The following is a 25961-nucleotide window of genomic DNA, read 5'->3' as shown; positions in this document are numbered from 1 at the left end:
GGTGAATGGCATTCAAATCCTTTAATGAAAATGATGACTCTGGATTCATCTTCTGAGAGACAGGAAAGGTACTGCACTTTTAGACAATGCCCCAATTACTGGGCATAATGGGATTACCTCTTCCTCACAGAACTATCTGAGTGCCTTGTATACTTCAGACTTTAAGCTTTTTTTTTTTAAACACAGAACACTGCAACCTGTTAAGTTCCTTCATGAATTTAGCCTCAAAGTTGTCTGAACCAGCAATTCAGTATTTCAAACAGTAACAGGAGGAAAAGGGAAAACAGGTGTACAACCTGAGCTGGTCTTTTCAGTTATGCCTCTATCCCATCTGCCAACAGAGTGTCTTAGAGTACCTGAGTACATAAATGTCAAAGACACGTTTAGTGAACCTCATTTCTGGCTCCTCCCTGCATTTCAAACGAATGCAGACAATTCTGTCCTCATAAAAGGTTCATTTATTTCCACACTTTGTCTTACGTATGTAAGTCTCAAGATTTGCTCAGTTTCCATAATATATCAACAAATTGTGCTAGAACACATGAAAATGAAAATAGCCCCCTAAAATGCTTTTTACAGTATTCATTCAGGCAATTAAACTCTGCTAGAGAACACTCCTAGGGTTAAGGCTCTATGGAGTGACTATCAAGAGTTTTATACCTGTTTACAGAAGCTTCTTGATTGAGAGGTGACTAAACCTTGTCAATGATAGGCAAAAATAATCTTCCACTGTAAGATTGTACAGAAGGGGCCCAGTCTTATACATGCTTGTTAATTTTGATACTTATAGTGATCTTATATTGCTTCTTCTCCATACAAACACAAGCTGTCTTGTACTTTTAAAGACAACATTTGACAAAATAACTTTTTTGAGGTTTTACTGCTTTATTTTAAAAATGGTGTCACATGAAGAATTACTGTGACTCAGAATAACTTATTAAAAAACACACCCATCAGAAGATTTGTGAGAAAAGTCTATACTTGCCAACTAGTTTACCAAAGAACTGGTGCCAGCACAACACCGTCACGCTACAAGCAGCCCGCTGCTCCCACCCAGGCGCATCCTTTCGGAAAGGTTTCCGTGTTAGACCAGTGTCGGGATGGGCATTTGGCACGTAAACGGGAGCAGCAGCGCCGCAGAGCCGGTCCGAGCAGCGGGCCCGGGACACTCACAGCCGCCACAGCCGCCCTCACGGCTGCTGCACCTTCGTCCGCTTCACGGGAGGGTCATCGCCGCTCGCCGCCGCGTCCACGTTGTTTTCCTCTTCGCCTGCATCCTCCTCCTCCTCGTCATCATCGTAGTCGTCGTCGTCATCCCCGCCAGCACCTGCCGGAGTTGGGGCGGGCGCGGGTGAAGGGTGCGGGGCGCGGGCGGCGCCCCGGGGCCGGCGGAGCCCGCTCGGCGCGGCCCCCCCGCCACTCACCGCGCCGCGCGCCGCCCGCCGCCGCCCGCTCCTCCTGCACCAGCGGCGCCAGCAGCTCCGCCACCCGCTCCTGCAGCTCGCTCAGCGCCCCCCGCAGCCCGCGCAGCTGCGCGGCCTCGCCCTCCGCCGCCGGGTACGGCACCCGCACCGTCCGCGTCCGCCCGTCGCGGCCCCGCAGCTCCGCCACCAGCTCGCGGCCCGCGCCCGGCTCCGCCATCGCCGCCCGCCCCGCCGGTCACGTGCCGGCCGCGCGGGCCGCCCCGCCCCGCCGTGACACACCGCCCGCGGTCACGTGGGGCGCGCGCGATTCCGCTTCCGCTGTGGCGCCCCCTGGCGCCTCCTTGGCCCCGCGTTTCCCGCCTCGCTTCGCGCTCCTCGGCCTTCGCGTCCCGGCGATGGAGGCGGCGGCTCCGGAGGGCGCCGAGCCGGGGAGCGGCGGGAGCGGCGCGGAGGAACCCGTGGTGTCCCTGGCGGAGGTGCTGGCGGAGAACGAGGAGCTGGAGAAGGAAGCGCGGGCCGTGCTGGGGGGCAGCGACCACGAGCGCTGCAGTTACTCACAGGTGGGGGCGGGGCCGGGGGCCGCGGGGCCGGGGGCGGGCCCTGTGGGTGGGGCGGGGGCGGGGGCGGGGCGGCCCCGCCCTTGCCTCCCTCCGTCCGTCCGTCCCTCACGGCGCGGGTGTCCCCGCAGGGCGCCGTGAAGCGGCAGGCGCTGTACGCCTGCAGCACCTGCACGCCGCCCGGCGCCGAGCCCGCGGGCATCTGCCTGGCCTGCAGCTACGAGTGCCACGGCACCCACCGCCTCTTCGAGCTCTACACCAAGAGGTACGGCCGCGGCGGCGGGGGCGGCCGGGTAGGAGCCTCGCAGCTCTCGTGGCTCCTGGTGGACTGCTGGGAGTTGTTAGGAATACGAAACCCAGCGTGTTGTCACTTTACATAAACCCTGAAACGCTACGTTTTTCTCTCCAGGAATTTCCGCTGTGACTGTGGAAATAGCAAGTTCAAAAATCTGCAGTGCAAGTTACTCCCGGTAAGTTTCAGACAGGTTTCAGGCATTCAGAGTTAAAACAACAATTTTGGGAGGTTGGTGTCTTGCCTCAGCCGGTGCTCACTCATGTGACACCTCCAGTCTTCCCAGGGAGTTAAAAAAGGTGGGAATATTACATCAAGGAATAAAATTTGAGGGACCCAAGGGAAATGCTGGGAGCAGAAGGAGCATTTGTTCCTTGTCATCCATGAGTGCAGCAGTTCTGCATCCATGGTCAGCACGCTTCCAGGAGCAGCTTGTGGTGTTTCTGCACTCATACCTCTCATTACCTTTAAGCTGTTTCAGAATGGGATGCAATTGGATGCAATTTTGCAGTCGCCTTAAGAAAATTTAAGGCTGTACTGCTGTCACAGGGACAATTCCCTTCTTTGTGATGGCATTAGTGCCCTAATAGTTTGTCACTGGAGCCTGCTGATGGGATAGTTTTTTACATTATTAAGCTGCCTATACTTTCTGCTTGGTGGGCATTTTTAACTTTTCAAGTAACTGGCAATCTCAGTCTTCTGGGAAGCAGTAAAAGGATGGTGCTTGGTTTGCTTGCACTGGTGCTCCCAGGATAACAGCAGTCCAAACACTGAAACAGACAGTGGTTTTGTGTGTGCCTGTTTTGTTCTGGGAGAATTGAAATGGATCCAGAGCGAGTCAGCAGAGTCACAGTCCAGTGATCCCTACAGAGACACCTGTGACAATTTTAAGTTGTTACCATTTCTCATTTGAGTCAATGAAATGGATCACGTGGTTGTTCCTTCTGCTTCAGTTCAGTGAAAATTCAATTGTACAGGTTAAGTGAGCTTCTGCAGCTGTCTGTTAATCTGTCTGACACCACAGTTGCCATTTGCTACAAGGGTGAGCAGGCTGTTTTTCCTCTTTAGTTTTTAACTTTAGCATTCCTCATGTGCCCTATCTGCTGCTCAGTGCAGTACAGAGGTGTCTGGAGAGTATCCTGAATATTCAGGCTGATGAAAATTATGATGGTTTTAGGAATTAAGGGGGAACAGAACTGGCTGGTTTTTGTCGTTTGCTGTCTTTTGTTTTTTTTTACTGTGTTGTCTTTTGAAACTTTTCCCCCTTTTCTCCTAGGAAAAAGGCAAGGTGAATTCAGGAAATAAATATAATGACAACTTCTATGGATTGTACTGTACCTGTAAAAGACCTTACCCTGATCCTGAAGATGAGGTAAGAAATACAAAATCCAGTAGTAATCATACATATAGATGGTGTTTATGGTAGATACTGTGTAAAGGGTGATCATGATCATTGAAGGGTGATCTTTCAAAGAAGATCCCACTTCAAGACATCTTATGTTCCATATTGGTTTGCATACATTGTGTGAAGTAATTACTTGATAATTTTTTAAATGGTAAAGTATGTTTATGCCTTAGAGACAGATGAGGAGGCAAGTCATCATTTGGACAAAATGGTGCTGCAGTTCCTGAAGTTGCAGAGTTCCCCTAGGAGACAGGGTTGTCATAACCTTGAGAAATGTGGTCTAGTGCAGAATAAAAGCATTGCACGTGTTAGGAGAGACCAGAATGTGCTTCCCCGTGCCTGCAGAAATGCTCTGGCAAGGCTTCTGGGATGGGGAGAGTCTGTCCTGTCCTGTAGCACTAGCTACAGTCCTAGGTGGTAGCCAGAGCACTTTTTTGTCTCTCTGAAACTAAAACACAGCACTGGCTTTGCACATGTGTGCTGTTGTTTGCAGTCACAGGAATCAGGTGTTTTAAAGAACAGGGAAGACAAAAATCTTTCAAATAAAAAAAAAGGCATTTTATAAGTTCCACTCTCTCAAGTTCATACATAAAAACATTTCTGAAGAAATAATTAATAGTTGTTTCATAACAAAGCACTGCATGCTGTCCTGTATGGTGACCAGTTAAGTTTGGTTCTGGCATCTTTCACTGACCTGATGACAGTGTGAATATCAGTATCTTTCTTCTGCTGAGCTGTCTGTTCATGCATTTCTGCTTAGAGGAGGAAGAATACCAGTAGTGTATTAACTTCTGTCAGCTTTCTGTGAGAAAGTCTTGCCCTGCTGGGAAGACTGGTTTTGTAGTAATAAATGGGATTTCACAGCCTCAGTCATATGAGGGGTGGCATGTGCTGCTGAACCCGAGGGAAGCAAACTAACAAAGCACTTACTACTTATTAGTGGCAGCTCTTGTGAGGGGTGAAGCGGGAAGTGCAATTCACTGAGCAGCATTTGCATGATGATACTGCAGTTTGAGACTGGTGAGAGATTCTGGAGGTTGCTATTAATGCTAATAATATGATTGTTCATCTAGATTCCAGATGAGATGATCCAGTGCATAGTTTGTGAAGACTGGTTCCATGGAAGGGTAAGGAAGCTTGGAAATAGCAGAGCTGGCATTTGCACAGGATCGAGTTGGTGTGGTTAGGTTTTTATGGTAATTCTTACTTGGGAAGTTTGCTGTAGTTCTCAAAAGAGATTATTACAGGAGTTCCAAGGCATTGGTTTTCAGCTTATGCAAAGGAGCATTGAAGGTCTAATCTTGCACTGCTGTCCACTCCAGTTAAAAAATACTGGGAAGAGTGCTACCTTTTTGAAGGCTACCACTGCAGAATAAAGTAATAACTTTATAACTGTCTCTTTAATTAGAAAACTCTAATCAGCATAGCTGGTGAGGAAAAAGATTCTTGCTGAGGCACATCATTATCAATTACCTAAATAGTTCTTCCTTCAAAAGAATGCCTTTTAAACTCTTATTTCCTTTAAGTAGCAAGGAACAGACTGTGCTGTTAATTCTTGATTTCAAACTTTGGGGAAGTCTTTTGAAAGCAGCCAAGCACTGTAGTGGGCACCCTACTTAATGGGTGAGCATTAAGGATTCAGCCTCTTGTGCCTTGAAGGGCACAAGTGAAATTCCATGCTTGAAGTTGCAGGATCAAAGAGGAAAAAAATTATTATTGGTTTCAATTATGGGTTCTTGTAGGTAAACTTCTTTTGTATTAAGTGTATGAATGAAGTGTGTTGTGCTGCATACTATGAGCTCTGCAGGAATGATTTTCAGAAGAAAGCCACTTAGTGCTTTTAATTGCCCAAAGAATTCTCATCAATTTATGGACAGCTTTGGGACTGAATTCTTCTGAAGTTCAGTATGTGATCAGTATAGATGCTTCACTTCTGCGTGCTTACTTCTTTCTGACAGCATCTTGGTGCAGTTCCCCCTGAAAGTGGAGACTTCCATGAAATGGTGTGCCAGGCCTGCATGAAACGTTGCCATTTCCTGTGGGCCTATGCATCACAATTAGCAGGTAAAGAAAGTTAAGAGATCTGAGCCAGTATTTTTTTTTCTGAGCATGTATTTCTCGTACATGTTTGGTTAATGACATAACACTGTTTATAAGTGGTTGGAGAAATGATATTAATTGTATTGGACAATCACCTTCAGCAGCAGAACATGGGGGGTGGCGGTAACTTGTGTTAAAAAAAAAGCAGTTTTCATTCTTAAATCTTGATTCAGTGCTGCTTGCTTTTAGTTACTTTATCAAAGATGTCTAGTACAAAATGGATGAAGATTTAATACTTGAGTCAAGGAACTTAATTTCTAAACTGGATCAAAGAACTGAAGAGCCATCCTAAGGGAAGCAGTGAGACAAACACTTCTTACAGATGCTCTGAGCAGCAAAGAGTGAATGATAGTTTATCATAGTTTCCTAAAAATTCTGCTTGTATTAACTGCTGAGAGTCTTCTTGTATGCCCAAAATTTCAATGGTATTTTCAAGGATGGCTACCTGGAGTCCTTTTCCTTCTAATGTAAATAGTACAGAATGGGGCATTTGTCTGGTTTTGGTTTTCCTCCTTCTAACCAGCTTTGTCACAGGGCACATACTTGAATTGGCATCAAAACAGAAACCTGCTTTAAATAAACAAGAGATTAGTGTAGTTAATCTATGATGGTGTTTTTGAGGTATGTTTGGAGAAAATGAAAAACTCTGACAGTCACGTGACAAAAAAGCACATGTCAGTTACTGAAACTGTGATAGCTAGCAAGAGGTGTCAAGGACAAGCATCTTAGTAAAGGACTCTGACATACCCTCTTCCCTCTCCTAGGGCTTAGAGTTTGGGAAGCAGAGTGTATTAGAATAGGAGAAGCTGAGAGATTGTCTGTAGTGACCTGTACTTTTTCTGGCACAGTATTTTTACTTGTGGGTATGCATCTTCCAGTTCCTCCTTTGACCAAAGCAAGCTCCCTTGAAGATGAAGGGATTGTCCTGAAGGTAGAGGAAAGTGAAGAGCAGAAGAAAGAAATAAAAAAAGAAAGTGGAGTGGAACGCCATGACACAAAGGAGGAAAAGCAATCAGAACAATTTAATGAACCATCCACTAGCTCTGGGTCTGCCTGTCCTGAGGTAAAATGTACCTTCTGTTCTGACCTGCACATCTTCATGCTGCTGATAGTTGGAAATGAAGCCCACCTCACTCTGTACAGGCTAGGGAGGGGGTGTTCAGTCTGTTCTCTTGTTCCCCTTCAGCCACTGACATTTCAGACCTGCAGTCTCTGTGGAGCACAGCCTAGCTGTGGAGCAGGGCTGTTGAGAGGTATCATGTCTGTTTGCAGATGGGCTGCATCTGTCCCTTCTTCTCAGCCACCTGGCCAGTACACTGAGGTGACTTCTGTTTGTGGTGTAGCTGCCCTTGAATGATGGTCCAGCTCTGAGTTCTTAAATACTTACAGTTATTGCAGTAAATTTCTACAGAAATTTCCCATGGAAATTGCTGAAACCACATCAGAATTCTCATGTAGATGGTAATATAGGTTGTTTATAAAAATAAATGTGTTTGAGGCAGAAGAAAATTCTTGTCTAAGGAGAAGGACATGCCAAAAAGAACAGGGTCTCTTTGAAGTGATGTTACAGAGTACTGAACACTCTCATTTTAATTCAGGTAGTTACTAAGAGTGAGGAGCCAGTGTGCAAGCTGAAAGAGCTCCAAAGCAAGCCATTTGTAAAAAAAGATACTGCCACCTTTTGGCCATCGAACTGGAGGAGCAAATTATGCACTTGTGAAGACTGTTTGGTATGTATGTTCTCTTCATTACCATCACAAATGTGGGACAGGCAGGGAGGAGCTCCCAGACAATCACTGAGGAGAAGATTTTGGTAAAATCTGTGTTAATGTTCTTAATGCTGAAACCTCCCTTCATTCCGCGTAAAGATCCACACTGAATCCTGTGGAGTTAATATAGCAGGAAAGGGCTTCTAAATGTTTGTATTTTCTTTGGTGCTTTAATCCAGTATTGCTTGGAAGTTGTTATGAGGAGATTCTGGAACAATCTGGATACAGATTCACATTATTATTTTTATAGTTGTTAATTGTGATACTGAACACAGCAAGGACTGGGGGAGAGCACCTCCATCTGAGAAGTTTTGTCACATCAATTTAACTTTATTCTCCAGAAAATGTATTCAGAGCTTGAAGTCCAGTTCCTGACAGACGAATGTGACACTGTCTTGGCTTATGAAAATAAGGGTACCAGTGACCAAGAGACAGAGAGGAGAGATCCCTTAATGGACACCCTTAACAGTATGAACAGAGTCCAGCAAGTGGAACTGATCTGTGGTAAATGCAATTTCATTTTTAGAGTCTCCCTTAACACACTTCAACTGAACAGCTTACAAGACATTGATATCAGGCCTTGCAGTGTAGTGTCAGTCTATTTTTGAAGTAACATGCAGGCAACTGTATGACAGGTTGCACACCTCAGTGTGGATTGGTCCTCTCTGGCCCATCATTACAATTTAAATATACAGTGACACAGTAAACAGTATCTGTTTAACATCTTAGATACTGTAATGATAATGATTTATTATAACATGAATATTTAAACATTAATTTGAACTTCTGCTGTCTGGCTGATTTATCTTACCCTGTTCTGTTGCTTGTCAGTCTCCTGTTGGCTGGGTGTCCCCTGTAGCTCTGCTGCAGAGCACAGTGACAAGGCAGTGCTGAGGTGTTCCATCCCTGGAGCTGTGTTTCTCTCCTGCAGTCAGGGCTCAGCACGGGCAAGGACAGTGTCCCAGTCCTGAGTTGCAGGCTGGGCCTGCCCACCACGACCCACACATGCTTTTGTGGGGGGAAGCTGGGAGCAGGGCCAGTTTAAAGTAACTTCAGTTACTTGTACTATTCACTCACTGATCTCTGTACCTCTCTCTGAAATCAACCCAAACAGACACTCACACTACATAGCTTAGTCTCACAAATTATTAGGCTTCTCATGTTTACATTAATATTATTTATAATCTAATTAAAACCTAGATTTGTCTGAAGTAAACCTAACAAATGACAAGAGGAAGTAGAACGAGTTGTGTTCTTGAGCCAATGTTAAACTAAACCTGGATATCTTACTGTTTTTTTCTTTGCCTTTGCTTTGCCATCCAGAATACAATGATTTGAAGACAGAACTGACTGACTATCTCAGGAGGTTTGCAGATGAGGGAACGGTAAGATGCAACTTCCAGAATCTGTTTGCCAGAAAATGTGTTTTAAAGAACTGCTGAGGGCTGGGTGGTGAATACCATGATGTTCTGTTGTAATGTTTTTTCTTGTCTCTTGGAGTTGCTGGTACTACAGTAAAAATCTGAAATCCCTTATTTCATTTGAGTTTAACAATTCCTTAATGATATTGCTGCGAGGTAATGGGAACTTTACAGAAATCTGTCTGCAAGGTACTGAGAGCAGTTGTTAGACTAAAATGAAACTTCTGTTGCTCTAGGTAAGATATTCAGGAAGAAAAGCTCTTAACTTTTCTGGTTTTTCTTAGATTGAATCTAAACCCTTAGAAGAATAAGGACTGACTACAATTGTCAGTCTTGTCAGTTGTTTTCCTGCAGGAATTTGCATGCCATTATTAAGTAACACATTTTGTTGGCTGATTTGCTGTATTGCCATGTTTAGTTACATTGGAATGACCCTGAAGCGAGCTAGTGAAAATCCTGCTTTGTGTTAAATTTTCTGATGATAAAAGCAAGAGGTCAGAGTCATTAAAATACCATTGGAAGCTTTGCTCCATGTCTTTGTTCTGCCTTTGGGGAACTAATTTCCCTCTTTGTATTATCTACAATAGAATTTGGGCATTAATTCTCTCCTTGGGTGCAACAAGAAAGCTGTAGCAGAGAAATTTCAGGGTATTTGCTTTTCTGTGCTTTGTGTATTATGTGTGGAGATAAAACAGGATCCTTTAATTAAGCTCTTGCACCACAACTTGGGTTTCATGCTGCTTCTTCTAGGTGGTTAAAAGAGAAGACATTCAGCACTTCTTTGAAGAATTTCAGTCTCGGAAAAGGCGACGGACTAACCGGATGCAGTACTACTGTAGTTAGACTGAGAGGGTTTGGGTCTGAAAGGACACATGGCAAAGCAATGTTCACTGGCAAACAGAAAAGGCATCTTCAGTTTTTGGCTTCTCATCAAAATCCAGCTGTCCAACAAACATCATCATTTTGTCTTATACGTCCTTCATTTGTAGCACCTAAAACATGTTCTTAACAAATCCTTACATTGCACTTAGAGGGATTTCAGTACCGATGGACTTGGCATTCCCGGGAAAGCCGGCCTTGTCTCCAGGGGAGGAGGGCGGGTACTGGAGCAGCGCGTCCTGCTGCTCCCCGTTCTCCGCTCCCCTGGTGACTGCCGGGGCCTGGAGCCGTGCCTGTGCTAAACCCGCCCTGCCCTGCCCTCGGGGGCAGGGAGCCGCTTTCCTGCTTGAGTGGCTCTGCCTCCTCCCTTGGGGCTGCAGCGATTCCCGTGTGGGCCCCGGCAGGAGGGAGCTGCCGGCTCCTGCCCGCTCCCGCTGGGGAAACGCTCCCGGGGCTGCTCACAAACGGGAAAGCAGGCCTTAGGCTTGATGCAACAATGTTCCATCTGGTTCTATACATTCAAAAACCTTATTTCTAGTATTGGACAGGGATGATTTCTGTGGTAAAAAAAAGTTTCAGATGATCTTAATTTGCTTATCAGAACATAAGAGCTAGGAAGAGGTACTAAATTACAAACTAAGCGTCGGGGGGTTTGTTATATGCTTGGATTTTAAAAATGAGCTTACAGCAATTTCTTCTACTTTATAAATGTTGCTGAAAACACTGCAGCATCCTGGTATTTTGCTACAGTATGGAATGTTCTTTTTATAACCACTGTGATAATCATGGGACAGGAGATGTTTCACTGACTTTTAAGACTACACATAGCTGCAATTAAAAATTAAGATTTTGTAAGTTTGGAGCCTAATGTAGTTAGACCCCCAAAACATACATTAAATTTCTAGTTTTTGAGAATTTCTATATCCTGGGGTACTATTCTGCTTCCATGTTAATGGTTTTTGAAAAGCAAAGTAGACTTTTATCATGCTCACTATTAACTGTTTCTGACCATTTTATTTACAACCAGTAGTTTAGCATAGATACTCAGCTGAGCAGTTTCATAGAACATAGGCTATGCTGAGTTGGAAGGGACCCATCAGGATCACCACATCCAACTCCCTGCCCTGCATAGAACACCCCACGAGTCACTCCATGTGCCTGAGTGCTGTCCAAGCACTTATTGAGCTCTGTCAGGCTGGGGCTGTGACCACTGCCCTGGGGAGCCTGTTCAGTGCCCAGCCACCCTCTGGGTGAAGAACCTTCCTCTGACATCCAACCTAAACTGCTGCTGACACAACTTCAGGCCATTCCCTCAGTCCTGGCTGTCACTGGGCACCACAGAAGGAGATCAGTGTCTGTCCCTCCTCTTCCCCTCACAGGAGGCTGTAACTGCAGTGGGGTCTCCCTGAGTCTCCCCCAGGCTGAACAGACCAAGTGACCTCAGTCCCTCCTCACAGGGCTTCCCCTCCAGGCCCTTCACCGTGCTCATTGCCCTCCTTTGGACACTCTCTAACAGCTGAATGTCCTTCTCATATTGTGGCGCCCAGAACTGCCCCCAGGGCTCGAGGTGAGGTCACCCCAGTGCAGAGCAGAGCAGGACAATCCCTTCCCTCGCCTGGCTGGTGATGCTGGGCCTGAAGCACCCCAGGACACGGGTGGCCCTCCTGACTGCCAGGGCAGTGCTGACTCATGCTCAATGTGTCATCGACCCCAGGGCCCTTTCCTATTTGCTTTTGAATTTAACTCTGGGTATTGTACATGCTCTTATTTTGGTAGCAACTGTTACAGGAGCTGTAACTGCACATCTAACTACAGTATAAAAAGATTAAAAGAACTGTTCACTGTGTACTGTCTTGTTTTCCCTCAGTGCTGCTGTAGTGTTTTGTTTCCATCCTCCATCCAGGAAGACACGGGGGGCCCAGTGATGACCTGTTAGATAAGCCACCAAGGTGTATAATGAGGGCTAGTCAAACCCAGGATTTCTGGACCTCTGTTTCTACCTGACCCAGGTGTGAAATAAGGGATGGCAGCCTGCTGGCAAGTAGAGTTCAGAGCAGGACAGAGTCACGTTTCCTCTGTGTTGCAGTTTCTGTATTTCGCTGAAGGAGTGAGGGAGAGGGTACCCACAGGAAATAAAAAAAGGCCCCAGAGATCACAGAAATGCTTTATGGCCCAGTGCCAGCCTTGCTGTGCTTGAGAAAATACAGCAGTGATGGAAGGAGTGAGTTAAGTGTAGAATTCCTGTGGCTCCAGTTGCAGAGCACAGGGCCAGAACTGACCATGAGCACTGTCCACTCCTGCTCTCAGCCTGTGCTGAAGAAGGGTTCACCTGAGGGGACTCAGCTCCCCATGCAAAAAGCCTCCCCTTAGCAGACAGACATCAGGCATCCTCATCTCCCCTGAGGTTGGCAGGCTTAGAAGCACTGTTGCAAAGTGACAGCCTGTAAGAAAAAAAGTTAAAATTGGCTAATTTAGGAAGCTCCCAGAACTCATCTTGCTGGGTGTGGGAGTGAAAGTGTCAGTAATTAACACATGGGACCACACAGCTCTCCCTCTCCTAACCCACCCGTGCTCCGTGTCAGGATGTAACCCACAGTATTTTGCCCTCGTACACCAGAGTGGGACCAGGCAAGTGGCCAGATGACACCTCTGAACTTTAGTCACTGCCTGAAGCAGTGAGGCACTTGTTTCTGAGACACAGATGTAATGAACTGTCAGCTGGAACAGTTGGCAGGGAAACTGCAGCCTGGGAATGCTGGGTACTGAACACACCTGTCCAGCTGCTGTGAAGAGAAAATGAACACCCTTGCAGCCAGGGCTGCGGCCCAAGGCCCGGCTCTGAGCAGCCCCAGTGCCTTTCACAAGGCATGGCTGCAGTCAGGCTCCAGCCAGAACTCACAGAACTACTTCACTGAAATGCTTTTTACCTGTATTAACTGCCTGATCAGAGTGACTAATTTCAAATCCCTCTTTCACGCTGGTTGGTATCATGTCTTTGGTGTTCACAGCATTATTGTGTTATCGTGCCCCTTTTTTCCCAAAAGCCTTTTCACTTTATTCTGGGCTCCTTTCCCCCAGCCCCGGCCACTGCAGCCTGGGTGAGCAGGGCAGGGTGCTGGGTGCAGCCAGGCAGCAGCAGCTCAGGGGAAGCAGCCACACAACCACATTCTATACAAGCCATTTATTTGAAATGCCAACTATACGTAGGATAAAGTCAGTGTTACATGCTTCTCAGCAACAGTAGAAAAATAGAACCAGTGAAAACCTTTTTACAACTGTAATGGTACTCAAAAGAGAAATGTATTGTTTTACAATGCATCACACAAGACTAGAATTCAAGTTTGGAGGTACCTAAATAAAAATACTATTTTTTTTAAAAAAACACTATGTACAATTGAAGCGTAAACAAGTTTTACAAAGTACTGGTTATGCAGGTTGTAGAAAAAACACTTGCATAGGACATGAAGTCAGTTTAAGAAAGTTTTCTGAGCCTTTAGCATTGAAGGCACTTGACTTTATACCAGTAACAACACAAGGACAAGAAACAAATTCTTAACACTGCCAAGGGCAGGGCTGCCTTCTGGCAGTACAGATAATTACAGAAACCCCAAATGTGGTTTTACACGTTTCCCTCTAAGCTGTTCCCTGCATCCAGCAGGGCTCAGCACCACCTCTACCATAGAAGCATAGAATTATTAGAACAGTGCCTCAAACAGCATTAGTGTTCTTTCAAAAAAAAAAAAAACCAAAACCACAAAACCCAGAAACAAAACCAAACCAAAAACCCATACAAAACACCCAACCCCTCTTGCCCCCACCCCTTTCCCAAACCCAAACCAAAGGAACCCCTAAAGACATACATTTGGGACATTCTGGGACCAAAACCCAAGGCTTACAAGTACAGGTGGCTACAGCCTTAATTTCATAAGTGAAAATCCTTAAGAACAGGAAAATACAACATGAAACTGCCAATCAACACAGCAGTTACTAATACACAACTACAGTAATTCTGTGGAACAACAAAACATTTCAAAGGAAGAATGTGTTTTAGGAATTAAGTTATTCATCCACATACTAAGGAAAAGAGGAGTTGGGTTTGGGGAAAGGGGAATAAGACCTTTTTGCATGTTGCTCACTAAATGCAAGTCTGAGCTCTCTCTTTAACAGAACAAGGAGCATGAGTCTCCCTCATTCAAAAAAACAATGTTTATACCTCTATCCTCAAGCAAAATAGTCAATAATCTGTCACTTCCATCTAATTTATAGAAGGAAAAGGTGTCAATTTCCAGCCTAATCAGAAAGTGCTTCATGTAAACAAGGAGCTTCTGCACCAAAGTTTCAGTAGACAGAGAACAAGGAGTAGCAGGTAGCACAGGTACATGTGGTGTGCAAGTGAGATGTAGGATGAACACTGGCTACTGAATAATGCTGCCATGAAAAATGGTCTCACCCCTCTGCACATTCCAAGTAGGAAATCCTGCTCTGGAGTACAAAAATAAAGTTCCAGTAATACAAGAAATCCTCCTTTTCCACTTCAAACCAGCTGCTGTTAGCTGCCATCTTCACCCCAGTTCAAAATATGCAAGTGAAAACACAGATTGTCTATATGGCCTGATTGTCTTTGTGGCCTCATAAGGACTTGTCTTTCATTCTGCACCTACTTTTAAACACTTTATTCATCCTTTTTTTTAATACTGCACAGCTCCTGAGACTTCAGAAACAATTTTGTATTCTAAAACGCAGACATGTCCTCCCCAGAGGCATTTCTCACCAGCTTATTCCAAAGCCAAAGAATTTCATGATTTCCCTCAAACCATAACCTCAGAACTTATCTTCATCAGCCACACCCCACCTAAATTTCAAGCTTTAAAGTTCTATCTGTAGATCTCAGTCCCACCTCTGCCCAAGTACACAGTGCCACATCAAACTATGATAATCAAAATAGTTTTCCTGAAGTACATCTATCAGTTTTAGGCAAAACCACTGAGAATAATAAGTTTTCTGAGGGCAGCTGTAATTTTTAGTAGCTATGCTGCCAACACATACATGATGCAAGTCCAGGGAGTTTCAGGGTTCTTGTGTGTGCTGAAAGGTTCTGGTTCTAGTGAGCTGGTCTCATGCTGGTGAGGATGAGACCTGCGTGTGCGGTTGGAGCCAGGCAGGCAGACAGAGCTGTGCTCCACTCTTCAGGAGACACCCAGCGAGCCTCAGCCCCTTCACCTGCAGCAGCACCATCCCCCACTGACACCTTCCTGCATTTAACAGTGCTCTGCACCACAGTCCATGGAAATCCCACAGATGGGTGATGAAGCCAGGACCACCCAGTGCCTTGACTGTGGGCAAAAAAACAAGATTAAAAAAAGCTGACAGAGGGAAAAAAAATCTCCCCTCGCCCACATCACCTGCAGAGTTTAGGCAAGTTTCTGCTCCAGCCCTACACCATGCTGTCCATGGCCGCATCTCAAAAGGAGCACCACCATGGAAGCAAGTCTATAGATGTGTCTGCAGGAGACACAGAGTTTACGGGTTCAAAGACCCATATCTTAATTCATCTAGAAGCTATTTGGTAGTTTGCAAATGCAGTGTTCAATATATTTCAGTAACACTGTGTTGTTACTAGGCCCTCCATACTTTAATGAAACACATTAGGTAAGAATTTGCCATAAACTAAAACCAAAAGTTGCAGCAAGATTTCTGTTAAACAGTATTAAGCACTTTGAGCTGCAGGAAACAAATCAACCTAACCTTAAAGCAGTCCTTAGGTCACACCTGGAACTATAGTTTTCTGCTATAGGGAAACTCACTACAGAAACTGCATTTAACCCCCCACCAAACAGACCTTACCAGCAATCACTACTCTGCAGTGGCATCAGACAGGGATCAATGAATTTGTTGTTAGAACTGCACCATGAGTATTAAGGACGTACTTCATAATTGTAACCCTTCCCCTGGTGCTCTGCTGAGCCCCACCCCAGTGGTGGGAGCCAGCCCGGACCAGCATCCTTCCCTCCTCACACTCTGTTAACAGAGGAATCTCATTTCTGTGCTTTCAAAAAGCAAATCAGGCAATGGAGGTGTAATTTAAGAGCGCCAAAGCATGGTGGTGCTGAAGCAGCAACTCTCCTCTTGGATTCTGCTCCCAGAACAGCTGCACCCCTGGGGCCAGGTAAGGAACACTGCCACTGAGAGCGAAGCCCTTTTGTAAGCACAGGCAGGAGAAAGCAAGGCCAGGGGCTGTCAGCCCGGCACCGCCAGGGAAGGAAACCCTCCCACGTGTTCAGGCAGCAGCGAAGGTTCCGTGCCTCGTCTTCCTGACACTCCACGTGCTAGCAGGAATCCGCTCATCTGGTCTTTGCCTACCCACGGATGAGCAGCTGGAAGAACAAGTAATTACTGTAATTTTTACAGTATTTCTAGATTTATTTCTAAATGGGCAAATCAGCAATTCTAGTCTGTCTGGTAAGTGCTTCCTGCTTCCAGGTGATCATGGAGTCCTCCATGGTCACAGCCGAAACAAAAATACACAGACCTGTACTGTCATATTCCAGTGAATTTCACAGGAATTTGGATTCCTAAATATCCCTCTGGATTTTTAAAACCCCAAATATAATTCTTGAAGCGGGTTTGCTATGTATATAAAGATAAGACCAGCTGCCAGAACTTTTCAAACAAAATATTAGATTGGATTCTTGCCATAGTTGTAAAAATCAGGAAGATTTCAATCTAAACAAACAAAAAAAATCCAACTAAAAATGTAGGTTTTTTGATGTGCTGTTCTTTGGAATTCCTATAATTAAAAAATAAACATGCTGTTATTATCTCATAAGAAAATACATTTCATAATGTGCAACCCAATGCACATAGAGAATCAGCATGTGAAAGGGTAAATGCAAAAGTATGAAAATACAGTCCTTTAAATGTGACATTAAAGTTTAACATATTAGTACAAAACTAATACACTAAAATAGATGTACAGGTGCAAAAGGCTACCAGGTTGTAGAAAAAAGGTACCAGTTTTTTTAAAAGGCTTAATTAAATCTGTTCCAAAAAATCCTGCAACAAAATAAACCCAGAAGCAGCATCAAAACCAAACTGATAACATGCTGTCTCTAATAAAGCAATGTATGTACAAAACAAGTGAGCAAAGCTGAATTTTTCTGCTGGCATGAAAGAATTTCTCTGACAGAAGTCAGGCCAAAAGTTGCAAGGAATGGGATGTTTACAACTCTTAGGCACAGAGAAATAGTGGAGGTTGCTTTCATAGGGCAGATTTTTTGTACAGGAAGTCTGGTTTGTTTGGAGACCTCCTTCCTCTGCTTACTCCATCTTCCCTTTCCAAATCTGCATTTCTCTGTGCTCCATGTTCCAATGGCTCATCATCTGCCAGTCTCCTACTGGGTCTCTCTTCTGGCACGTCAGAGTTGTATGCAGAGAGTGAAGGTCTGTTGGAGGTTAGCCCATAGGTTAAATCCGTTTCCATTTTTGTTCTTCCCCTGACGTGAACAGGGCCATTCCCAGCGCTCTCCTGGGTAGCCAGTGCCAAGTCCAGTCTCTGGGGAGGCTGTTCTAAGACATCGAGGTGTATTGGCTCATTCTTTTGCCTGTGTTGATGCCCATCTTGTGAGAGCAGGTACTCCCTCCTAGACTCCTCTTGCTTTTTAGGAGATATCTGGGAAGGTAGATAGGCTGACTTTAAGCCACTTGGTGATGCCTTATTGTGGCTGTACAAATCTGGGCCAAAATAAATGCCTGGTGAAGGTGAAGGACTGTGCCTGTTGGGTGCTGGAGTAGAGGGTCTGCATGCAGCATTAGAGAAGTCATAGAAGTCAGGATACTCCTGTGGGTTTTCTCGAGCATCTATTTTTTGCTCTATTGCATGTTTTTTCCGAGAAGTAGGCATGTGTCTGTTCTGAATGCATGAAATGTGCTGGGGTGGGCCAGGCCCTACCTCTGTAACCGCCTGGCTCAGCTCCGTGTCCACTGTGAGCTCTGGCAATCTTCTGTCTTTCAGAGACATTGCTGACACACCCATCGCGATGTCTGGCATCAGGTCATTCAGCAGGGGCTGAGTACACTGGAAAAGAAAAGAAATTGGTCCATGGAAACAAAGACAACAGCTAAACACAAACTGTATTTAGGGTGGTTTTTGTAATTCAAAATGGCATTTTCTTAATCTACTTTAGTCTTGCCAACTTCAGCCTGCACTGTTTAAAGAACACATCTACCCACCAACCTTCACCTTCCAGCTTTTTTCCTTCATGAAGGAAATTACAATTACAGCTCCTCTTAAATGCATCTTGCCTTGAACATGCAGTTAAGGACAATGTATTGCTGGATTTCTTAAAGGCAGGCTTGCTTTAAGCCATCTACAATTATCAAACCAAACCAGGTACTTGGTGCAGAGCCTAACAAATGGTTTGTCACAGCACACAGTTCCAGTGCAGGGAAGCCACAACTCACACATGGCATCACTACAGACACAACCCTTCTGTTTCCCCATTTCAAAGCAAGTAAACTGCAGACATGTGTGCAGGACAGCCTCGGGCTTGGGGGAGCATTAGTCACAGGACTCACTGGATGCACAGAGTACATGGAAGCTGCTGTGTGGCATTCTTCTCACCTATCCCATGCTTGCCTCAGTGCAGAATTGCTCATATTACAGCCTTCCAGACAGAAGAGTGAGAATTTCTACTTGTATTTATAATTTCTCATGAAAGCAACTTCAGTAATCACTGATTAAGTAACTCACAAATTGCAGAAAGAATACAGAACAAAAATATCATCTATATTAAGCCTATGTTCCCCCTTGCATTACTTATGGACATGTTCTGGCAGAAATATTTCTGACATGAAAAAGGTTACTATATAGTTTCATTAGGGAAGTCAGTATTGATCAAAGGAGAGTGACACACTATGAATCCCACCTTTGACCAAACAATGGCACACGTTTCTAATATGAAGTTATATATTTTACTCTAAAATAGAAAAAGAAGTGCAACATATTTAAGACAATTGCTAATGGTCAGAAAATAAAAACATTTTTTCCAATCAGAACATGAGGATCAAATCTGCATCTAATGTGCCACAACTATGCACTGACATTTTTTTACTGCAGATGTAAATTACCAAATTCTTCATTCAGCCCTTCCTGTATTTCATAAAGCTATGTCTTTACTGGATATCTTATAGTCCATTGTTTTTATTGCATCATATTGCATTTCAAAAACTATAATGACTGCTTTTAAATGCTGCAACAAAGTTCTTTGCATCAGCAATTACCAATTTCTGCTTGCCAATTCCTTTTCAAGTACTTCTCAGCTGTAAAGCTTTCATACTCTTCACACATGTATAGAGGCAACCTGTTTACTTCAGACTTTACCTGTAACTAGCCAAAATATCCCCACTACTTTCACCTGTGAATTACAGTGTGCAGTCCACTACTGAAACTGACTTATGCTTTGTTTTAGAGCAAGCTACATTTGCCACACAAGGGTCGGCTGAGGTCACTTGGTCTGTTCAGCCTAGAAGAGACTGAGGGGAAACCACTTTGCAGTTACAACCACCTGTGAGAGGAAGAGGAGGGGCAGACCCGTGACAGGTCTTTCTTGTGACCTGTGACAGGACTGAAAGGTTGTGCACCCAGAGGGTGGTTGGACACTGAAACTGACCCTTCCAGCTCAGGACATTCTGTGATTCTATGATTTCAGAAGATTCCTGAGTGCCATTTGCCCCTGTAATAATGCTCCTGCCCTGGAATGTTCGCTCTCCCAGGCATTAGGGCATGCCTTTGGGATAGACAACACTGACAGATGGTTTGGTAGAAAAACCTCCTAACCAACAAAGACACTGACTTTCTTTAACAAAGCCAAGGTAGTTCATCATAAGTACTCTCTCCAGTTCCTTCGATGAGGTACTTTGAGCGGCCAGAAGCAGGCAAAAGAGGAGAAATCCCAACACTTACCACTTGTTTCTCAGCTGCCATCACGGCTGCCGCCGCCGCCACCGTCTGGCGGCCCAGAGCCGCGGTGTTGGTGCAGTCGGGCGGCGCCGCCTTCGCGCCGGGCAGGTAAACGGGAGGGGCGGCTTTGGGCGCGGTGCGCGAGTGGAACAGCGAGTGGTTACACGGGTACGAGAAGGAACGGGAGGGATGTTGACTTGGCACCCTTTGTTTCCAGCCCACTTTGAACTGGTTGTGAATAGGAGTTGCTGGTGGGTGGTATGGAGGTGGAGGAGGGGGCAATGGTGGATGGAAGGCCACGAAAGAGTCCAGTTCTGTAAACATGGTTTCTGCAGTGGGAGTGCTGTTGACGCGACAGCGTCCAGACTGTCTCACTGTCAGCAGTGGGCTTTCATCCCCAAATCGCTCATCAGGAAAGAATTTGTGAGGATTCTGCAGAGGTAAAAACCACAGCACGTTACAAGACAAAGTAGGAAGCCATCTAGAAAAATCTCCCCAACTAACACTCTCAGAAACATGTTAATACTCTAACTGCCTGGCTGTGCTACATACAAACTCACCAACACTCAAGGTGACTACAGCTACCATGCAAAACGGTGGTAGCTGTAGTCACCTTGAGTGTTGGTGAGTTTGTATGTAGCACATAGGACAACAACCATCAGATTCACTGTAAGTCGACCAACAAATGCATTTGCATTAGCACCAGTATATAAACAGAAGAGGGATTTTCAGTTTCCCAGTCCTGACATGTACTGTGCAGACCTACAGCATAAGTTACCACTTTTTCTCCTCTCTTTCTGAAGAACAAATAATAATCTAAGTTTCAAGTTATCTTTCTACTGTTCTCATCAACTCTCTCTTTAGCATTTTATTTTGTCCCCAAAATTTGCATCAATAAGAGCCTCCTGAATGGCAATGACTCTTGAGAAAACTATATATAAACTGCACTTAGAGCTTTATAAAATCACATACAGCAAATGCAACTGGTGTTTGCACCTGGACAGTCACGCAGGCATTTCAAAGCACTTGTGTGTATGCACAGCAAGTACTCCTATTGCAGAGTACACAACCAAGTCCCTTCTGTCCTTACACAGGCACCCTGCCCACCTGCAGGAGCTCCGCAGCAGCGTCAGAGAGCCCGAACTCCCGCAGCACACGGATCTGGATCTCGTAGCTGACGGTGGCGCCTTCCCCGCAGTTCAGAGCGTAGGCTCGCTGCACCTGCTCGGTGTGGCGCAGCTCCTGCAGCCTCCTGATCATCTCTTTCACAACCAGGAGATTGGGGACTGCAGGGATAACAGAGAATGGGGTGGGGATAAGACAGAGTCCTTTTTTTCAACTGGGAGACAGTAAGTTTGATTGCAATGGTTGGATTTATTCTGAAAGAGAAATCTAACATCACGCTGCCTTGGCTTTTGGTTTTTTTAAGAAGCATTCTGCCAAGAACTCTTCAACATAACACATGTTCCATGGACCATCATTAAGCCACATGGGATAACACACATAATACAAATGACAAAAACATACACCACTTCTCTAGCTTCTGCTAGAATAAGCCCCAAATAGAGCTTTCTTTATAAACTCCTTACGATGCAGGAATTCCATGATTGGAGGTGGGGGAAGGATATCTTGAATAACAACTGAATGTTCCCTCATGAATTGCACAGGCCAAGAATACATTGATTTTTTTGGCATACACTTTATACTTCTAATGCAGTTCTATAATCAAAAGACCATAACACCAGTATGTAACTAGAGAAAGGGCATTTTACAAAAGTTACACAAACTGTAAGCCAACAAAAACCTGTTAAAATTATGTTGTTTTATGCAGTCATATTGAAATATTTTTTAAAAAACCATTCCAAAAGAAGGTCATGTATAATTTTGGGTGTTTATCCTGTTGCAAAACTTCCTCATGCCACTTCTTACTGCTGTTTGATGATGAATGATATTTCTCTGTGGTGTTTCTGTCCTAAGGAAAATGTGCAAATAAATAGAGAAGACAAATCCAGATCTCTGAGTGTGTAAGTCCTGGTGTCTCATCCTTTACCAGCTTTACAAGTGTTATGTATTACCAAGACCAGATGTCTGTAATGAAAGCTCATAAAAATTAAACAGATCACACAGCAACAACAGTGTGAAAAGACATTTGCATTACAGAGAAGGAGAAACACCACACAATTACAACTAGTCCCAATTTCATGAAGTTTACATTGGTACATGAAGGAGAAGTATATGTACTGCAAAATATTCCCCCCTTCAGTGGAGTTCCTGCACTGAGAGGAGAGGGAAGGAACCCATTCTAACCAGTCTTCAAGGCTTGTAAATAAGTCCTCTACCCTCCACACACTTAAATGCTTCTGAAAAAAACTGGTTTCGTGGCCAGATGTTTAGCTACATCCAGCATTTTGCTAATACTTAAAAAGGAGGATTTAAGAGAAGTGTGAAATAGTTCTCCAGATTAGGAGGCATAAAAGTGATAGAAGGTTTTCATTAAAAAATACTGTCTTCTCAAACCTTGGTTTGTTTTGTTGTTTTTTTTAAATTAGTATTCATATGAAATACATGGAAGAAAGATTATATATATATTAAAAAAATACAATTATCTCTGTTGCAAGATTTCTAATTCAGACTGAAACTGGAAAATGTGTAAAGAAATCCAACCACTTGCAGAACCTGGCCTCAAGTTAGAGGAGGCTTCAGCTGAACTCACTTTACAGTAGTGCTGCAGGAAGAGCACTGGAACACACTGCCAGCAGGTTTGTGCAAACAGGGCTCAGGCAGAGGGTCCAAGGAGAAGGCAGGGACAGAGGGAAGCACTGAGCTGTGAAGCACACCCTGCTCTGAGCCCAGCCCAAAGGCCATGGAGCCAATGCTGCCCAGCTCTCCCCCCAGGCTCCCTGAGCTCCATCTATGCTTCAGGATGGATTCCTGTGCAAGTGAGAGGTTGGCACAGGCTTTAATCTCCTCACATTAACTGGGCCCCATCTGCCCATTCTAGCAAAAAGGCACTGGCAAACCAATCAATTGTTTTGCCTAATTACAGGACTATGCAAAGCAGACAGTTGCCAGGACACAATTCCTGCGCTCCAGCTACTGGCCAGGCTCAGAGCTCATATCTATGCTCAAATCAAGGGACTGGCAGTACTTCCTACCTATTAAATTGTACAGAACCAAGAAGCAGGGGAGTTTCAGATTGGTCAAGATGTCTCATGCTTGCCAACAGAGCCAGTTTTCTTAAGAACATGAGAACTTTGGCAAAACACTGAAACTTCTGAGAACCTGTTGCCTTTCTCAAATTCTTTGGAAATTAGGATTGAGCATAGTGTTATCAAAGTCCTATCTTATATGAAATACTTTATATTCAATTCATGCTAAGTATATTTGCACTTTTCTAGGGAGGGAAGTCCAAGTAGTATAATGCACTGCTGAGATGCCACAGTTTTGCTGAGAGCTCCAGATTTCTACACAAACAACTGGTGCTTTTACAAAATTTTTCAAACAGAAGTTCTCAGAAGCTCATTTTCAGCTTTATCAAGTTTCTTCCCAGACTAAAGAAGCAAACAAATCAAAACCATTCTACAAATTTTCCTAGAAATCTTATAACTAAACAGTGTTTCAAATCCTCCTAACACTTCAAATTAAATTCTCTTGCAGCAATTTCAATCCATTACTTTGGTCCTGGGTCTAGCATCTGTAAGAATACTTTATCTACTTCCTTTCAACACAGCTGATTGAAGAGAGACCTAATTGATACATGAAGAGCTTATAATATGGGGAATGCCATTGGCACAGCATTTTCCTTCACTGAATTAAAATTTAATCTTGGTCATTTAGGTATCTAATCCTGCCCTCCAAAACATCCATTGACCCTGCCCACTTGTCATCAGTTGCAAGCTTTGCCAGTGTTCTCTCTGTGCACACAGAGTATTAATGGGACAGGGGAAAGGCAGGAAGAGCTAGGTGCTTTAGGAACCTCACTAGATAAATTCTTCCAGTCTGACACCAAAGATCATATGCATAAATGACAAAATACATTTAGTATATATTTTCCTGGCTTGCCTATGGGGAATGTCACACCAATCATCCTGAAGTCAGGAGAGGCCATATTTACTTGAGCCTATAAAAATGTACTCTAACACATTCTTCCACAAGGAATTAAGTTGGTTTGGCTTCAAAGCTAAAGTGGATTTGGTAAATTGAAGTAAATGTGTTTTGAGTTCTCATTTCCAGTACTTTTCTTGCATACAGAGTTCAGCTGATTTCCTTATAAGTTATATTCTCTGGCTTTCGATTTTTGAAAGAAATTTTCCAGACTCACAGATCTTACCTATATTGGACAACTGGTTGGTAGAAAACTGAGAACCCTATAGAAAATTCTGAGAATAGAGAGCCAGGCACCAGCAAGTGTTCTACTGTGTTTAACCAGTCCAAGGGTTTTGTTCTCCAACCACACATTAACTGGATTTGGATGGCAGAGTGTCTTTAGGACAGACCAAAGCAGAAGGACTATTCCTGGTGCAGAACCAGTCTCTGAGGAAATGATGAAGTTCAGTAACTGACCCTCACTCCCCCCGGGCCCAAGCACCCACACACTGCCAGGAGCTCACCTGGGATCTCGTTGGCTATAACGGAGGGAGGACTGCTCTGGTTAGTGCTGACTTGCTGGTGGGTGATGACGTGGCAGCACTGCGGCACGGCGTTGTTCACCATGTACAGCGTGTCGGGCACGTTGGACATGCGCACCATCCGCAGGCGCACCAGGTCCGTCTGCTCCACCATCATCTCATCCAGCACCGACTGCAACGACAGCAGAGAGCCCCGTGGGGGTGCTGCACACACCCCTGCCACTGCTGCCAGCACAGCCCCAGCCACACCAGCCCAGCCATGACCACACCAGAGGAACTGTGTCAGGGCACAAACAACATCTGGCTTTTTATCAGCATTTTCTATTCCGTTTTCCAGGCACGATCATAACTGAGTCTGAGCTAAGAGCAGGCAGGAGAACAGTCTGGGAAGGATGCTTTGTTTACTTTGACCTGTCAGAACTGATCTTCTTGAGGCCAGACCCTCTGGACTTAAGACAATTACTGCTTATGAGTCTCAACTTTCGGTGCCATTGAGTAGAAGGCAGTAGCCTGAAAATGAAACGTTTTCCCCAGACATCTAAACAATATAAAAGGATTTAGGCCTATACTTTGAAGATTCTTATTTAACATCAAATGAACTTATTTCAAAAAATGGTAGACTAGCAGGGGAGTAAAAAAAAAAAAATCATCAAAAACCACTCATTCACAATTTTTTCATTTCACAACAGTTAAACTATCTACAGGAGGAGTAAAGTTACCAGAGACTACATATGAGAGTCCTCCCTCTAAGGGTAAAAAACCTTAAAATTATTTAAAAATACTAACAGTATAATATGAAACCAGTACTAACAAGCAGGAATTCTGACAGGGGTATAGGGGTTGTAAGAATGCCCTTTTTACTTTGGATAAATACTAAAGCACTCCCATAGCATATACCTGAAAACTAAGAGTCAAAGCTTTTATCACATTTTTGTTAGTTTTAGCAATCCAAGATACAAAGAGAATATTTTAACCAGCTAGTCTTCCTTTGCTATTTTAGTGCCACTTGGTGCTACTGTGCCCAAAATGCAAAATAGTTTTATTTCTTCCTCTCCCTCACAGATCAACAACATCTTATACCTTCAAAAAACATTTTCTCTCCTAGGCACAGGGCGAATCTCCAAATTCACCAGAGCAGATGTCAGAGCCTGTAGGTGATGTGGATGTACACAGCTTCACCTAACCCTCAGGTTCTGTTGTCACCTGCACTGCTGGGGCTCACAAGCTCTCAACTCAAGTCAGAGCCACCTGAAGTGGTGGCACCGGTCAGTGACACAAAAGGCTCCCATTCTGTCCAACAGAACATGGCACATTCCTGTCCCACACAGCACCACTCCACCCTGCCACCATCCATCACCACCAGAGATGCTACAAGATCTTCAGCTTGACAGAGGTCATGCAAGAAATTAAATAGGAAAGCGACTGCTTGAGAGGGAAACGAAGAGGGAAACAAATTCATTCAAATTGGACACAGGATATTTATTCCATTTTGCGGAGGATCACAAGATTTTGGGTATGTTCTGATTTA

General features: G+C 44.5%; 3 protein-coding genes across 6 annotated transcripts in view; 1 reads left to right on the top strand and 2 right to left on the bottom strand.

Annotated features, from left to right (window-relative positions):
- Positions 1–632: 632 nt before the first annotated feature.
- On the bottom strand, positions 633–1740 carry LOC135302708 (RILP-like protein homolog). Its single transcript, XM_064423526.1, has 2 exons — positions 1425–1740; positions 633–1327 (listed from the first exon to the last, which is right to left on the bottom strand). The coding sequence occupies exons 1-2, from the start codon at positions 1639–1641 to the stop codon at positions 1191–1193; spliced, it is 354 nt and encodes a 117-aa protein (XP_064279596.1). The 5' UTR covers positions 1642–1740; the 3' UTR covers positions 633–1190.
- A 79-nt stretch (positions 1741–1819) lies between these two features.
- Positions 1820–11686, top strand: UBR7 (ubiquitin protein ligase E3 component n-recognin 7). Its single transcript, XM_064423525.1, has 11 exons — positions 1820–1984; positions 2113–2246; positions 2391–2451; positions 3550–3645; positions 4752–4805; positions 5637–5742; positions 6657–6841; positions 7377–7508; positions 7889–8051; positions 8871–8932; positions 9719–11686. The coding sequence occupies exons 1-11, from the start codon at positions 1820–1822 to the stop codon at positions 9809–9811; spliced, it is 1251 nt and encodes a 416-aa protein (XP_064279595.1). The 3' UTR covers positions 9812–11686.
- Positions 11687–13013: 1327 nt separating this feature from the next.
- The window catches only part of BTBD7 (BTB domain containing 7), a 51675-nt gene continuing 38727 nt past the window's right edge, over positions 13014–25961 (bottom strand). For all 4 annotated transcript variants that reach the window (XM_064423521.1, XM_064423524.1, XM_064423522.1 and 1 more), the window contains 4 exons: positions 24416–24605; positions 20913–21091; positions 19809–20237; positions 13014–17921 (listed from right to left, as the gene is read on the bottom strand). In XM_064423521.1, coding sequence (XP_064279591.1) covers positions 17106–17921; positions 19809–20237; positions 20913–21091; positions 24416–24605 — 1614 coding nt within the window. In that variant the 3' untranslated portion in view covers positions 13014–17105. The remainder of the gene's footprint in view (positions 17922–19808; positions 20238–20912; positions 21092–24415; positions 24606–25961) is intronic.

The sequence above is a fragment of the Passer domesticus genome, chromosome 6 (genome assembly GCF_036417665.1).
Source record: "Passer domesticus isolate bPasDom1 chromosome 6, bPasDom1.hap1, whole genome shotgun sequence".
In the NCBI taxonomy this organism is placed as follows: Eukaryota; Metazoa; Chordata; class Aves; order Passeriformes; family Passeridae; genus Passer; species Passer domesticus.
This window is presented reverse-complemented; position numbering and strand designations above follow the sequence as displayed.